Source organism: Bos taurus, chromosome 10 (assembly GCF_002263795.3).
Source record: "Bos taurus isolate L1 Dominette 01449 registration number 42190680 breed Hereford chromosome 10, ARS-UCD2.0, whole genome shotgun sequence".
In the NCBI taxonomy this organism is placed as follows: domain Eukaryota; kingdom Metazoa; phylum Chordata; class Mammalia; order Artiodactyla; family Bovidae; genus Bos; species Bos taurus.
Genome location: NC_037337.1, coordinates 4765051 through 4780824, shown reverse-complemented (window position 1 = coordinate 4780824; position 15774 = coordinate 4765051). Strand labels below are relative to the sequence as shown.

At 34.2% G+C, this 15774-nt stretch overlaps 1 protein-coding gene across 8 annotated transcripts in view; it reads right to left on the bottom strand.

Moving 5' to 3' along the window:
• Positions 1 to 2214: 2214 nt before the first annotated feature.
• The window catches only part of AP3S1 (adaptor related protein complex 3 subunit sigma 1), a 75754-nt gene continuing 62194 nt past the window's right edge, over positions 2215 to 15774 (bottom strand). For 3 of the 8 annotated variants that reach the window (NM_001046416.1, XM_059890524.1, XM_024997680.1), the window contains 2 exon segments: positions 2215 to 2934; positions 12141 to 12248. In NM_001046416.1, the coding sequence (NP_001039881.1) occupies positions 2806 to 2934; positions 12141 to 12248 (237 nt within the window). In that variant the 3' untranslated portion in view covers positions 2215 to 2805. 8 annotated transcript variants of the gene reach the window in all.

Below are 15774 nucleotides of genomic sequence, written 5' to 3'. Positions count from 1 at the left end.
GAGGGTGTTTTTGGTTGAGATTAACATTTAAATCAGTAAACTGAGTGAAGTATATTGCCCTCCCTTGTGTGAATGGGCCTCACCCAAACAGTTGAAAGCACGAGTAGAACTTAAAAGGCTGATCCTTTTCATTGCTCCTGTCGGAGTGCCTTCAAGCTAGGACATCAACCTTCTTTTCCTTGCCTTCTCATTTAAAAATGATCACCAACAAATGATGATTTTATTTAAAAATATTTATCATAAGGAACAGGCCCACATGAGTCCCATTCATTATAAGTTCCAAGGTCTGCAGGGTGAGTTGATAAGCTGGAGACCCAGAGAGCCTAAGGTGGAGCTCCAGTCTGAACGCTGGCAAGATTGAGATCCAGGATGAACCCTTGTTTTATTTCAACTCTGAAGGCAGAAAAAAGCCGATGTTCCAGTCTGAAGGCAGTAAACAGGAGGAATTAAAAGAGGCAGCCTTTTCATTCTATTCATGCTTTCAACTGACTGGGTAAGGCCTGTTCACATTAGGGAGTGCAACATGCTTTACTCAGTCTACTGATACAATGTGAACCTGTCACACACACACACTCACACCCTACTGGTTCCAGAGAACCCTAACTAACACACATGCCACAGATACAGATACCCTTTTTACCTAGATTTTTCTCACTTAACATTATATTCTAGGAATCAATTTTATCAGTGTTTAGCACTAGAGAGGGATATCTCATTGTGATAACTCCATAAGACATCCTAATGTGGATGCAATCCAACTTCTCAACCAGTCTCCTTATAAAGGACATTTGGGTCACTCCAGCCTTTTGCTGTTAAAACTAGTATGACAGCTACCATTATTTATTCAACCATTTCCTTACTGGTGGGCAATGAAGATATTTCCAGTTTATTATATAACTATTATTTTGCTTTAAAAAGGCGATGAAATAATTACCTTTGTATATAAAGATATCCAGGAATGCTACGAGAATACAGAGTCTCCAAAGTGAGTCACAGGGTATGTATGATATGTGTATTTTTAAGTTTTTAAAATTTTCACAGAACTTGGCATATACATTTAAGTTACAGTAAATTACATTCCCACCAGCAATATATGACAGTTTTCATCCCTCACATGCTCTCCAGCACTGGGTATTGTCACCCCTCCTAATTTTTGCTAGTATGACAGAAGAAGTGGAAGTGTCAGTCGCTCAGTCGTGTCCAGCTCTTTGCGACCCCATGGACTGTAGCCGCCAGGCTCCTCTGTGCATGGGATTCTCCAGGCAAGAATACTGGAGTGGGTTGCCATTCCCTTCTCCAGGGGATCTTCCCGATCTAGGGATTGAACTCAGGCCTCCTAGATCACAGGCAGATTCTTTACTGTTTGAGCCACCAGGGAAACCCATGACAGGTGAAAGAAAAATCTAATTGTTCTTTAAACTTGCATTCCTAGGTTACTAGTGAGATTAAGCATCTTTACATCTTAAGTGATCACTGAGATTTTGTTTTCTATGACTTGCTTATTTTTGTCATTTGCACATGACTGGGTTTCTTTCTCATATTAGAATATAGTGAGAGATAAAACCCTTTCCACTATTTAGGTTAAAGCATAATCTGGCCTGGAAGTTTCCCTAATTTTGGTACATTCTAACCAAACAAAAAATTTTTCCATAATTCACACCTCTCCCCCAGAAAAATGAAAAAAAGAAAACATACATATTGCCAGGCACTCTTGTGTGGTACTGCAGATAGCTCCATTAGGACAGGGACTTGTTAACCTGGCACATTTGTCAATCGACTGAAGAGCAGGGGCTTCCTTGCATGTTCTGCTTTGCATAACTTTCTTCAAGAACTTTGATACACTTCTGAACTGATGGAAATCCCAATAATCACAGACTGAATTTCCTGAATGGGGCTTAGAGTCAGATTAATTTTATTAAAAAAAAAATAGTGACTTTTCTTATACCCCAGACCTTGGAGTAAAATTCACACATGCCACAGACCTAAGGAAATATTTCAAAAAAAGAACATTTGGGGAGAGAGGACTATAACTACAGGGAAAACCTTAGTCTAACTGGAGGAAGAACCTCACTCATGGATCACAAGATAAGACTAAATATGAAAATGTGGGCAAATTACGTGATACACTGCTCTTGACTTGTGAAATAATTTAATTTTACAATGAGCTTCTGAATGTTAAAAATATAAATTAAATAAACCAACATTAACAGCTGCTTAACAGTGATAAAATATACTTTTATTTTTTTGTTGAGTCAGAGGGTCGTAAAAAAAATTATTGCTAAAGTAGATATCAGGCAAACAGAACAGTGCTTTGTAAGTCCGGTTACCTTGGAGTTTATTTAAACTAAGAGAAATAGGTCATAATGTTTTCATGCAATACATACTTCGTTCTTTAAATAACAATTGTGACAAATAACAGAAATTATTAAGGAATGTTGCACTTGTGATCCATACAAAACACCAACATTTTGGGTTGTACACAATTTAAAGAAATGTCCTGAACAGTTTTCGAAATACTGTAATAGCCAATACATACAGGCATGCCTTAGGTGGCCACAGGAATGCAGTTTAAAAAATGAAGAAAAAAAAATCACACTGGAACTACTTAATTTCTTCAAAACCACTGAGCAAGAAAAGCAACATTGAACTTCCACACTGATTTTATATAATGTCTATACAGTACCTTGACTTAAATCCAAGAGTAAAAGTTAAGACTCTCCTCCTTTATTTTTGGTAAACAACTGCATGGTAAACTTAGATGACTTTTTCCCCTGGATTTTACCTGGGAGTGGCCTTTTTAATTTTTTATTTAAAAGAGGGCAGGTTTGGCACTTTTATACTGATGTCACCAATGTTAATATTTCTTGGGATCTCAGGAAGATTCATATTCTTTACAGCTGATACAGCACGGGCTGGAGCTCCTGCTAAGCCAGCCTGTATACAGAAGCAAATAAAAGAAAAAGAAAATGAACAACTCAGGTGTAGCTCATCAAAACACACTAAAACTGGAGGACAATGGTAAAAGATTTTCATAGAACAAGCTTAGAGACCAGATGGTAGTTTGAATTGGTATGGAATGGTTACTTTGAAATACTAATCTATAAAGAGAAAACAGTTGACACATTAAAAAATACAGTGAGTACATGCAATGATAACAATGTAAAGATTTAAATACAAATTAACTTGTACTATGGAAACATCACACAAAATATTTAAATTGCATAGCTAGATCTTCACCTTTATCTTGATTTAACTGACTTATGATATAAACATGAAGCATATTTTACATTACTTTCCTTATTAGACACCTCTTGCAACAACTGTGATAGATTTTGGGTTTTTGCTTTTAAACTGTCATTTATTATTAATATATGCTGTGAAATAAAAATTGAAAGTAATAAATCATGTTTAGTTACTTAGGGCTAAACCCTTAAAACATTTCAATACAATAAAGCTTTTTAAAATATGTTTTACAACTGTAGAGGTTCTTCTAAACTTTTCTAGGAAAGTTCCAGAACATTAAAAAACAAAATCAGGCTTTTAAAGTGAAGCCTCAATCCAAAGAGAATGGTTCTGTCAAAAAATGAAACTGTAAGAGGATCAATCCAACCCTTCAATGCATTAGTAAAAATATAATGATTAAAAATATTTTGTCATATAAAGTAGATTCAACATATGTTCAGTTTATAATATACAAATTTGGAGAAAGAAACAGCATAAATGCAAAAGGTAGGATATATATGAATACATGAATTTAACAATTTCTTATGCCATTAATGTGTACAATATCTGGCTTTCATCTTAGAAGGACAATTTGTAATTTGTGAAAAATTTTGAGAGAAATTTTGAGAGAAAACATGCTTAAAATTATAAGAAAAATGCATATACATCACTTTTCTCAAAAAACTACATCAATCGTCATTATGTTTTTAAGGTTTAATTTATATATTAATTAGATTTCATCAATTTTTACTCAGTTTATATAAAAAAGTCAACAAACATATGGGAATTCAGTACCATACATTATCTTGCACAAAAGCAATTAAGTAACAAAAACAAATCTTCCACTTTGCTTAGGTTTCATATATGAGACAGTGTCCATGTTATTAGAAAGATGAGTTTTAATGTCCCTTTTTGTAATTTAGTTTGTTTTTTCTCTTATGTAATCCTACCTCTTTTGTTAATTAAAAAATAGTAATAATAAAGCTGTTACCTGAGAAAAATCTTGACTGATACAAAATAGGCCAGTGTAAACTATTAGCTGAATAAAGGATACAAACATTGTTAAGCAATGAAATAAAAGCCATGGATTATCAAGTCAGAATTGGAAATAATAGAAAAATCAGCAAAATAGTATTAATAATATATATGGTCCACACAGGCAATGATAAGGGTGATATGGATGAAAAACTCCATACCCAATTAAAGGCTAAACAGGGCCGGAGAATTCAATTTTTATAATTTAATGGAGGTTAGTTGTTTTTGATGTATAACTAAAAATTTGATTGACCTCTACATTTATACCTACCTGAAATAGTGCAGTTTTTGTTATACCCCACTTCTCTCCAACTGCCCCCCAAAAGATGATGGAGATACAGATGAATATTATTTGGGCTTCCCAGGTGGCCTTAGTGGTAAAGAACCCGTCTGCCAATGCAAGAGACATGGGTTTGATCCCTGGATCGGGAAGATCCCCCGGAGGAGGGCATGGCAACCCACTCCGGTATTCTTGCCTGGAGAATCCCATGGACACAGGAGCCTGGCGGGCTACAGTCCACAGAGTCGCAAAGAGTTAGACACAACTGCAGCGACTTAGCACACATGCCAACTTGGTGTTTTCAAGTTCAGTGTTTAGCTACCAGAATTTAGAATGGTTTAGAATCAGAGAAGACTCTAATTCAAAGAGCTTTTACCATGTTGTAGGCTTTCTTCCTTTTACTAAAAAGTATGCTGTTTTCTGAGGGAACAAAAATTATTTAACAAAATTACAGACAACCTGGAAATAGTTATCATTTTTCCAGGTAAAAAGGTTTTATATTTTTTTCTATTTAAATAAGCAACTTGCTCCTATTTCTACTCTGGAATTTATATACCAGGTGCTAGTTATGAGTAGGCTATAGGAAAGCACTGACAAAGTATTTAAGTATAAATACTTTAAAACGCATGAATTATTAGAGGATTTTTATTATTGAGAAAAAGAGAGAGAACAGGTAGGGGTGCATGTGTGTGTATGTGTCCATCTGTTTTATTGGATGCTATGCTTAACATTTATAAGTAGTAAAAATACATTTTTGTAGTATTAAATGTCATTGTCAAGAAGCTTTCTTTCCCTATAATACCCTGTATCATAAGCATATCTCTAAACTAGAGAATAAAATTGCATCCTGTTAAATTTCATTAGATTAAGTCGTTTCTTTGTGACCACAGACGGTGTTGACTGCTGGCTGCTAATAAGAATACATAAAGTCAATATAGCAATTGATTTAAATAGCATATATGTGCCAAATTCATATTACGTAAAACCAAAAAGTTTCTAAGTCAACAAACTACAATTCCTCTAAACATAAGCAGCAAGCCATAGACATGCAAAGGGTGGTAACTACTCAGAACATGCAAATGAATTTAGAGAATCAAATTATTTCTCAAGCATGTTCAATACTTCTGTGTAGTATGTCACAAATTTAAATGATAGAAAACTTAAAAATTATAATGTGTACTTCAATTAAGTTTTAATTAAACTAACATTTTAAGAAATCAGATTCTGTAGAATATAAAATGGAAAGAAAAACATGAGAAGGACTGTTGATCAGTAAGTAGACGCTTAGCAAATGAGCTGTTAATGTACAAAAATTCAGACTTTAAAAAATAATAGACCTCATGTCACTCAGATAGTTAACACCAGAACTGCTATAAACACATTTCAGTTTCAGACTTACATGAACGTGAAGTCTGAAACATTTTTATTAAAGAATAAAATGTAAAAGAGGTAATTTGCCATTAGAAAATCAGTTTGCCAACAAAAAGGTATAAAGGAATTTTCATCTGAGTTGAGCTCTTTTAGATATACTCAAAACAAGATAACATTTATTAACACAATTTTTTAACACTGAAATTTACAGAAATTAAGTTTACCTGTCTTGTTAGTAGTATGTACAGTTTAAAATGTAAAAATAAGATACTTCTGACAGTACAACATAGTTCTTATAGATTTAAGATTACACAGTTGACATAAAGCAGAAATAAAAAGAATGAAACTCTACTGGAGAAATAACTTGTTTCCATCTAAGCTGTTATACTCGAGCACCACCATAGCAGGTAAACTGCAGCAACTTCACTAACAAAACAAATACATGAATCCAAAGCAGTTAAGAGTATGAATTGGATGGAGGAATGAAGTACAGTATATAAAAGAATGATCATGTTTTCTCTCCCATGAGATTAAATAAATTAACAGAATTAAGAGAAAGAAAACAAAATGAAGTCTGCAAGTATACCAAAATGAGGCCAAACAGATAGAAGACTTATACAGACATACTCTCAGAAATTTCAAGCACTTGAATCACAAAGATAGTAATGGATGGATATGATTCGTTTTTGATTTTTTTTTTAATTGCCAGACCCAAAAATAAACAAAATGTGTGCAAGCAAAACTGAAAAAGCAGCATTATAAAATATATTTCATTCAAAGACTCTGAAGGCTCCCTTTTCCTCATGCAATAAGCAATTAGCTTTCTCCAAGGGAAAAGGAGAGAACCTAGATATTTACTTCATCTAACACATAAAACATTCTACCATCTTAAAATATTTTTTCAAGCTTGAAATAGACCATAATAAGATGGTAGTTGGAATAATTTTTACATACTAAAACCTTTACCCACCCATCCTGCTGGAAGTTGCTATATGCACAATTCATAATTTTGACCTAACAGCAAAGTGAAAGAACATCAACATTAATAAACACAGTATTAAATGGTTTCAGACTCAAAATCATTAACAAAATAATGGCAGGTTTTGAAAGCATGTTTTGAGCAGAATGGAAAATGTCAGTATTTTAATTTCTGATTTTAAGGCAGAATAACTTTTAAACTGGGGACAGGCTTGCTCTTTGCTTTAAAGGCAGTGTTTTAAAACTGCAATTATAAACAGATTAGAAATGCTGCTGACAGTCCTCTAGTGAGCAAGAACGATGGCATTTTATGAAAATTTTTATCAAAATGAGAATATTTAAAAATTGTAAACCTTTCAGGTCTAGTAATTTTATGTAATCTTAAATTATAGTTTTAATTTCTAGCATAGGATTTACCTGTGTGAAATAAATATAGCAGACTGACATCATTTATGGATTTAATATAAATAGTTTTGACCATGACATGTGACCTCCAAGGTCCTCACCATAATTCTGAAGGGGAGAGTAACTGGGCATGTCAAGGTAGAGGGGCAGAACCAACCCACAAGCTGACTTTCTAACATCTATATCTGAGGGCCACTTTTCTTGTTCTCTATTCTTTGAAAATAGATACTTGATTAAAAAAAAAGCAAATCAGTAGTTTTACTGATAGATGTTATAAGACCCAAGTTACTGATGGTTCTATGCTAGAAAAAACAATTTAACATAAATTAAAGGCTGGAATGTAGAAATTGGCAGTGATTTGAGATTAATGGAATAAACAAGACTGATTATGCATTTTCTGTCCCTGGGATACAGTAATACAGATCTGGGGTTCAAAAGTGTGTCCCCAGCTTCATAAGATAAGGCCCACAAGCTCAGGATAAGAAATTATAAAACCACCTGTATGGTGCTGCTTTCTAAACATATCCAGAAAGTAATAATCTAGTGTCTAAAAAACGCTGCCAGATTCTCAGTGGCATTTTTCTAATTACTAAAGTGGCTAACCTAAGTTTATATATTTTTCCCTGCATGAGACTCAAGAAAGCATTTTCATTTGAAATTTTAAATGGAGGTATGTAAACATTTTCATTTTTCCTGAAATGGCTCTGTACAAAAAGTTGTTCATTATCATCTCTATATGGAAATTCACACAGGTAACCTGTGGTGTGAAAAATTCACAGGAAATAGAGAAAATTTAGTTTTGTAGGGCTAGGAGTCTATTTAAAACATTTTCAATTTTTGCCAATATGCTTTGCAAAAATTTTCAAGGTTTACAATATCTTATTGAGTCATATTATGATATATTTAGATATCAGAAGCTTGCTACAGTAGAAATCCATTTTAGTTTGGTCAATATATTTAATTCCATGTTTTAGAGCATTTAGTTCAATTTTAGAAAATTTCTGATTTTACTTTGCTGGCCACTTTCAATATTCATCTGTCAGTCAAAACTGTAAAAGCAATTCTGTTAAGACTTTGGAACTGAAAACCATTAAGTGGGAGGAAAGGGACTATTTAACAGTCACTGTTCTAAGCCTTTGTGGGTTCCCACTTTGTATCCAAATCTCTAAAGGTTCAGCTTTTGGTTTTTAAATTCAGAGCTTCTAAAACCCAGCAGGCAATTTTATGTTATTAATAGAATCCTAATTTAGAAAGATGAGGGAAAAGTATCTGTGAGAGTTAAATTAAGATCGGTTCTGCCATATGGTGCTCAAAATAAACTCTATAATTTATATGCACAAAGTAAATTGTCATTTCTAGAAATGTAATTAATCAGTTAGATGACAATGTTTTTAAAAAAAGAACAAAAAATTTAAACTTTCCTTCACAATGCAGGCAGACAAAACAGAACAAAGATGACATCAATGATATACTAATAAAATACACTAAGTCCAATAAAAGATGAGTAACTACAGGGAGAAACGAGAATGGAAAATAGCTACAGGGACTATATGGGCTCATTAACACAAAGAATTTTTGAGTCTGGCCTAAATAATTAATTGCCTTTGACATCATTTTGCTTTCCCTTTGTTAAAGTACATTTTTCTCAAAGTCAGCAATACCTTGTCTACCTGTCCTGTCTGGGAGATTGAAAGATAAAGGTCTGTAAGAGAGAAGAATGGAAAGAGCTAGAAAGATCAGGATGTTCGGAAAAAAGAGGACTGACTTTTAAAAAGTAGTGACTAAATTCAGACCCATTTATTCATCTTGAAAATCACATGAAATACATATGTTCCCAGCCCCACCCCTCCACCTCCACACCCAGGGAGTCTTTCCACACCTAGGCAGATCCTGAGTGCCTCTTCCAGGTCCCCAAGTCCCAACAACCTCCCAGCTTAAACCCTCCTTTCCCAAGATCCCAACCTTATAGTAAACCACTTATCTATTAAAGCAGGAGAGAGGAAAATCTATTCAGAGCATTATCTTTGATTCTCATCTTTTAAAAGATCTGAGTCATCTTTGCTTCTACTTGTCTAGATAATTAAACTGGCTCACTTTTGACTGTTACTGGAAATACACTACTTTTAAAATAATAAAATCTTTTTATTTCTGACAAAGTTAAAGGGACCTTGAAACATCCATGTTATATTTTAAAAGCTGTACTGTAACTACATCCAGGCTTTTTAAAAGACACATGATATTCTAAACAATAGTCAATTTTTAGAATATGATAAATAAGTCTTTTCATCAATCATGGTTTTCTGAACTTTAAGATTTTCTTTGTAAATTTTTGCTTATATAGTACATTTTAACTAAAATTTTGTTAAGAGTAAGATTAATAAAAGCTTACAGTTTACTCACAAATAATTTTGGATTATTCTGCAGTCATATATTTGGTAGATATAACCAACTTAAATAATACGGAAATGAAACCCTTATGAAAATCTTTAACATTTCCCCGTGTCTGGAATAAAGCTGGCAGCCTTCCAAACACATTTAACATATATGAAAATTACTGGAAAATTACACAAAGTCAATGTTTCTTCAACACAATTTCTTAAAATGTGATCAGAACTAAATTATGGCTTCACTATGACTCAAAATTCTATCTTGTGAGTAAAATATTAGCAGACATCACATATAGGGAAATGCTTGATAAATACATAACATTAGTTTATCCCATCAGATTTAAAACATATTTCTCTGTAAAGAAGAAAAAGAAAACTAATTTGGCAGTAGACAACAATTGATTATACATGTTAAAAAATGATCAGTGGATGAAAAACGGAAGTATTCATTCCCTAGGATTCAAAACCAGTTTCAATAGCACTGTTTCGGTGAAAGGACATTTTACAAGTTGTAATATTCTTATAACCATTTCCACTGAAAACATCAATTCTGTATTTTACTGCTCTTTATAGATAAGAAAAACTGGCTTATTAACAAAGTTTTACTGGACAATCAAAAAGCAAATTTCCATTATGGAATAATTATAGGTCTCTTATGACTTCTATCAATATTACAGATGGCAAACTAAGGAGGAAAAGGGGTGAAGGGCACCACCAATGGAAAGGAATTAAATACCTGGAAAGGCGAAAATTCCAGACAAGAAGTTGATATGTTTTTACAGATGATTACATAGAATTTATAAATTACCACATACCACTCATTTTGGACTAGTTATTAAGGGACTGTATCACTGTCTGTGTCTTAGCATTTAAAATCTATATCCATACAGTTTTGCAAAGCAAAGTTTAAGATTACATAAATTATCATTTTAAGACCTTAAAAACTATAGCTTAGAGCTTATAGTAAATCTTTTGCCATACTGAAAAATCCATTGCAAGCCAACTCTAAATATTCTAAATATTCTGAGCCCTTTTCCTTGTCCTAAAATGAAATTTTTTCTATTAATCTAGTTTGTTTTCCCTTTTCAAAAACCAGTATTTTAAAAACTGGTTATAGAACATATAAAATATATACAATTACTTAGAAGAGTCATAATTTTAAGTTCTTCCCCATTTCAAGCCCTTCCTTTGGGAAACCAAGAAGGATAATAGACTGAGGTAAGGAGGAATGTAGGACTTACTTTAATTTAAAATAGAACATTGGAAAAGGCTTTTATACAAAACTTCAACTGTTTCTAATCCTCAGATTTCAGATTTATCCACCATCCTGTATTTCATTTAATTACAATGAGCACAGCATTTTGTTATGCTGATCCTTTAAAGAGCCAACAAGATAAAAATTCTTCACAACTCACCTGTTGTAAATCAATACTAGCATATTTTTAATATCTCTCTGCTTTTATAGTAATATTTACTTTAGATTACCTGAACACCTCTACTAATAATTATAAATAAAATTAGTTTTCTACTCTGAGTTATGACTATAAATATCAGAGGTAAGGGTATCCTCAAACATGTATAGTGCTAAATGAGGTATCAAGACTATTCATCCTTCTAAATTTCTTCTACAGCAATAAGAGACCACTAAAATAATGCCCACTTGAGTGGTTCAGCTTCAGCACCTGTTATATTCAGTCTTGTTATTGATAAATTCAGCTTTGTTATTGATATTCAGCCTTGTTATTGAGGGAAGAAGCATGCAATTATAAAGTAGTTTTACACAAGGCTAAAGTGCTGGTTGGTCCTCATTCACTCAACCTAACAGCACAAAGTCAGCTGTATATCACCAAATCTTGCTCTTCTAGAATTCAACAAAAGCCATGAATACATGTGTCATTGTATCAAGTATATATGATTTAGCTAACGTGTCAGTGACCTTTGACAAGGATCCAGAAATAAAAGATTAGAGTGCTGAATTTCTTTTTTTTTCAATGTACATCCAGGCCTACTAAGCACCTATTATTAATATTACTTCCTTATGAGAATTCCATTTTCTCTCCCTTCCTTTTTCAGAAATAGTTTTATAAAACATTAAATTCAAGTATCTTTGAAAACCAGTTCTAAGATTTCTTGGATAATTAATGACTAAGAACATAACAAATACTGATTCCACTATTCAAGTAAATGACTTCTTTTTTAAGCAATAAGAATTGGAAATTTTATTTATTACTCAAAGCAATTATGACTGTGGCTAAAAGAATACACAAAACTATTTGGTGGATAGTGGTCACAGAACATTTAACATACTAAAATGTGTATATTCCATTTATTTTCAAAACCGAATAAGCCTACCAGCTGTACTAAAGGGTGATACTGAAGGACAAACAGTGAAAACTACAAACCATGCATAGTTTATGATCACGCTCACTCCCTTCAGTAACTAGAGCACTTTCCATTCTCACCTCAGATTTCTCCAGTTTATTCTGTGCGTCAATTTGTGTAACAATCTCATTCATGTTGGTCTCCAATACCATTCCCCCCATCACCATTTCTGCAAGAATATTGTGAACCTAAAGGAAAATATAATACACATCCATAAAGAAAACTATGTTTCATGATTCCAGTAATTTTTCTTTCAAATACTGCTGTGTCTGTTTTATGAGCTGTAAAATAAAAATAATTTGGAGTGAGAGTTTATAATACACTATGTCACTGCTGTGAAGCCTTAGGTAATTATACAAACCTCTTTAAATCTTAGTTTAATGAGCTGTAAAACACGGATGATAATAATAATATCTCCTTCCTAGAGTGTTGAGAAGATTAAGTGAGGTCAACCACCATGGAAGTGCCCCCAAAATAAATAATCTACAAACATTAGCTACCATGATTATAGAATCAAAATTAAAGCTAAAAAAATGACCTATTAGGGCCTTATATACTAGATTCTTCATCAATAATTATTAAGTTGTTTTATGCTCGAGGTACTTAATAAGGCTATCTGGCCTTACTACTAGCTCTAGATTTAAAATGAAGCAAATTTTTTTTTTTTTTTTTATATTGTGCTTATTTGCTCCATCATGTCTGACTCTTTGCAATCTCATGGACTGTAACCCATCAGGCTCCTCTGTCCATGGAATTTTCCAGGCAAGAATACTGGAGTGGAGTGCCATTTCTTTCTCCAGGGGATCTTCCAGATATCAAACTGCTGTCTCTCCTGTCTCCTGCATTGGCAGGCAGATTCTTTGGCGTTAGTGGTAAAGAACCTGCCTGCCAATGCAGGAGATACAAGTGATGCAGGTTTGATCCCTATATTAGGAAGATTCTTCTGGAGAAGGGCATGGTAACCCTCTCTAGTATCCTTGCCTGGAGAATCCCATGGACAGAGGAGCCTGGCGCACTACAGTCCAAAGGGTTGCAGAGTCGGACAAGACTGAAATGACTTAGCATCCTGTTAGTATAGTGCTGAGTATTCCTGCCTGTCATACGGGAGACTGGGATTTGATTCCCGATGGGGAGGCAACACACCCTTTTTGAGTTCCTGGTGGCTCAGATGGTAGAGTCTGCTTGCAATGCAAAAGACCCGGGTTCGATCCCTGGGTCGGGAAGATCCCCTAGAGAAGGAAATGGCAACCCACTCCAGTACTCTTGCCTGGAAAATCCCACGGATGGAGGAGCCCGGTAGGTTATAGTCCATGGGGTCACAAAGAGTCTGACATGACTGGGCGGCTTCACTTACTTTTCTTTCTAGCATAGCATAGCATAGCGCCACCTGGGAAGTGGCGCTTTTGTTATTTTATAGGAAGTGGTGCTTTCTTTATATTATAGGTACTTTAATGATACTTTTGGGCTTCTCTGATAGCTCAGTTGATAAAGAATCCACCTGCAATGCAGGAGACCCTGGTTCAATTCCTGCGTCGGGAAGATCTGCTGGAGAAGGGATAAGCTACCCACTCCAGTATTCTTGGGCTTCCCTTGTAGCTTAGCTGGTAAAGAATACTCCTGCAATGCAAGAGACCTGGGTTTGATCTCTGGGTTGGGAAGATCCCTTGGAGAAGTAACAGGCTACCCACTTTAGTATTCTGCCTAGGAGAATATACAGTCCATGGGGTCACAAAGAGTTGGAAAGACTGAGCACCTTTCACTTTTAATAATACTTTTACCCCAAAGCTCTCTCTACATATCTAATTACTCAGATTTTTCATGATCAAAAACATTACAATGACAAAAATATCATTTTCCATTGGGGAGAAAAACTATAACCCAGATGTTTTATCATAAGGAATTTACTGAATCAAAAATCACCAATTCAAAGCTGAAGTGGGTGTCAAGAGCAGTATACTGTGCTATAATACACATTTTTTAAAATAATGTGGCAGCATTAAGAATGGAGACTGTGAAATTAGATAGGTGTAAATACCGACTATCACTTATTAGCCATTCACCCTTCAGTAGTTACTTGACCTCTCTGTCTGTTACCTGTAAAACAGAGTTAGAACAGTATGCACTGACTTTTCATAGGGATTCAACAAATTCATGAATGGTACTGTAGCACAGTACCTTACAGGGTTTTCTTTTTAAACAAAAACTTTAAAAAAGTTAAATATAGAATTAAGCTATTCAATTTTCATTCTTTTAGGATTTCATGCAAATATATTCATGATTTTTAAAATATCTTATCATTATTTACTAATGTTTCATTTTGGAAAGTTGGACACTTCACACTCCAATTCTGAAAAATTCTACAAATTATTCTTCCTTAACAAACAAAATAAAACAAGAAGCTACAGAAGCTTTAAAAAATAGTACTAAATATCATCACTTCAACTAATATCCTTTCTGTTACTAGATAACATTTATTAAAACTCTGTTTTGATGCTGCTGGACTTACAATATCTGACTTAATTCTCACATTAACCTGTTACACTGAGAGAATAAACCAGCTTACTCAAGATACATAAGCTAATACGTAGCAAATTAATGACTCAAACCTAAATCTGATTGATTCAAGTCCAATACCTTGTTTTCTTCTGTTAACAATAATAAATGAAATAATTTATTCATAATAAGTACTATTTTTTAGTCAATCTATGAAAATCAGTTAAAGGTTAAGAAGGTAACTAGGTGATAAAATTACCTTATAATAGCTAATAAGAACTGTATGTGTAAAAAGTGTTCAGAAAGAAAAGTCACGGCAGGGAGAAATATCAATAACCTCAGATATGCAGATGACACCACCATTATGGCAGAAAGTGAAGAGGAACTAAAGAGCTTCTTAATGAAAATGAAAGAGAAGAATGAAAAAGCTGGCTTAAAATTCAACATTCAAAAAATGAAGATCATGGCATTTGGTCTCATCATTTCATGGAAAATAGACGGGGAAAAAACAGAAACAGTGACAGAATTTTATTTTCTCGGGCTCCAAAATCACTGCAGATAGTGAGTGCAGCCATGAAATTAAAACACGCTTGTTCCTTGGAAGAAAAGCTATGACTTAGACAGCATATTAAAAAGCAGAGATATTACTCTACCAACAAAAGTCCGTCTAGTCAAAGCTATGGTTTTTCCAGTAGTCATGGATGGATGTGAGAGTTGGACTCTAAAGAAAGCTGAGCACCAAAGAATTGATGCTTTTGAACTGTGGTGTTGGGAGAAGCCTCTTGGGGGTCCCTTGGACTGAAAGGAAATCAAACCAGTCAATCTTAAAGAAAATCAGTTCCTGAATATTCATTGGAAGGACTGATGCTGAAACTGAAACTCCAACACTTTGGCCACCTGATGCTAAGAACTGACTCACTGGAAAAGACCCTGATGATGGGAAAGATTGAAGGCAGGAGGAGTCGGGGATGACAGCGGTGGTTGGATGGCATCAATGACTTGATGGACATGAGTTTGAATAAGCTCCGGGAGTTGGTGATGGATAGGGAAGCCTGGCATGCTGCAGTCCATGGGGTTACAAAGAACCAGACAGGACTTAGTGACTGAACTAAACTGAGGGGAAAGAGATTCATTAAAACTTCTCTTTTAGCAGTAGAAATTCCTCTCTTTTTTGTAAAACAAATTCTCATGAGACAGCATGACTTCTAACAGTGATAAACG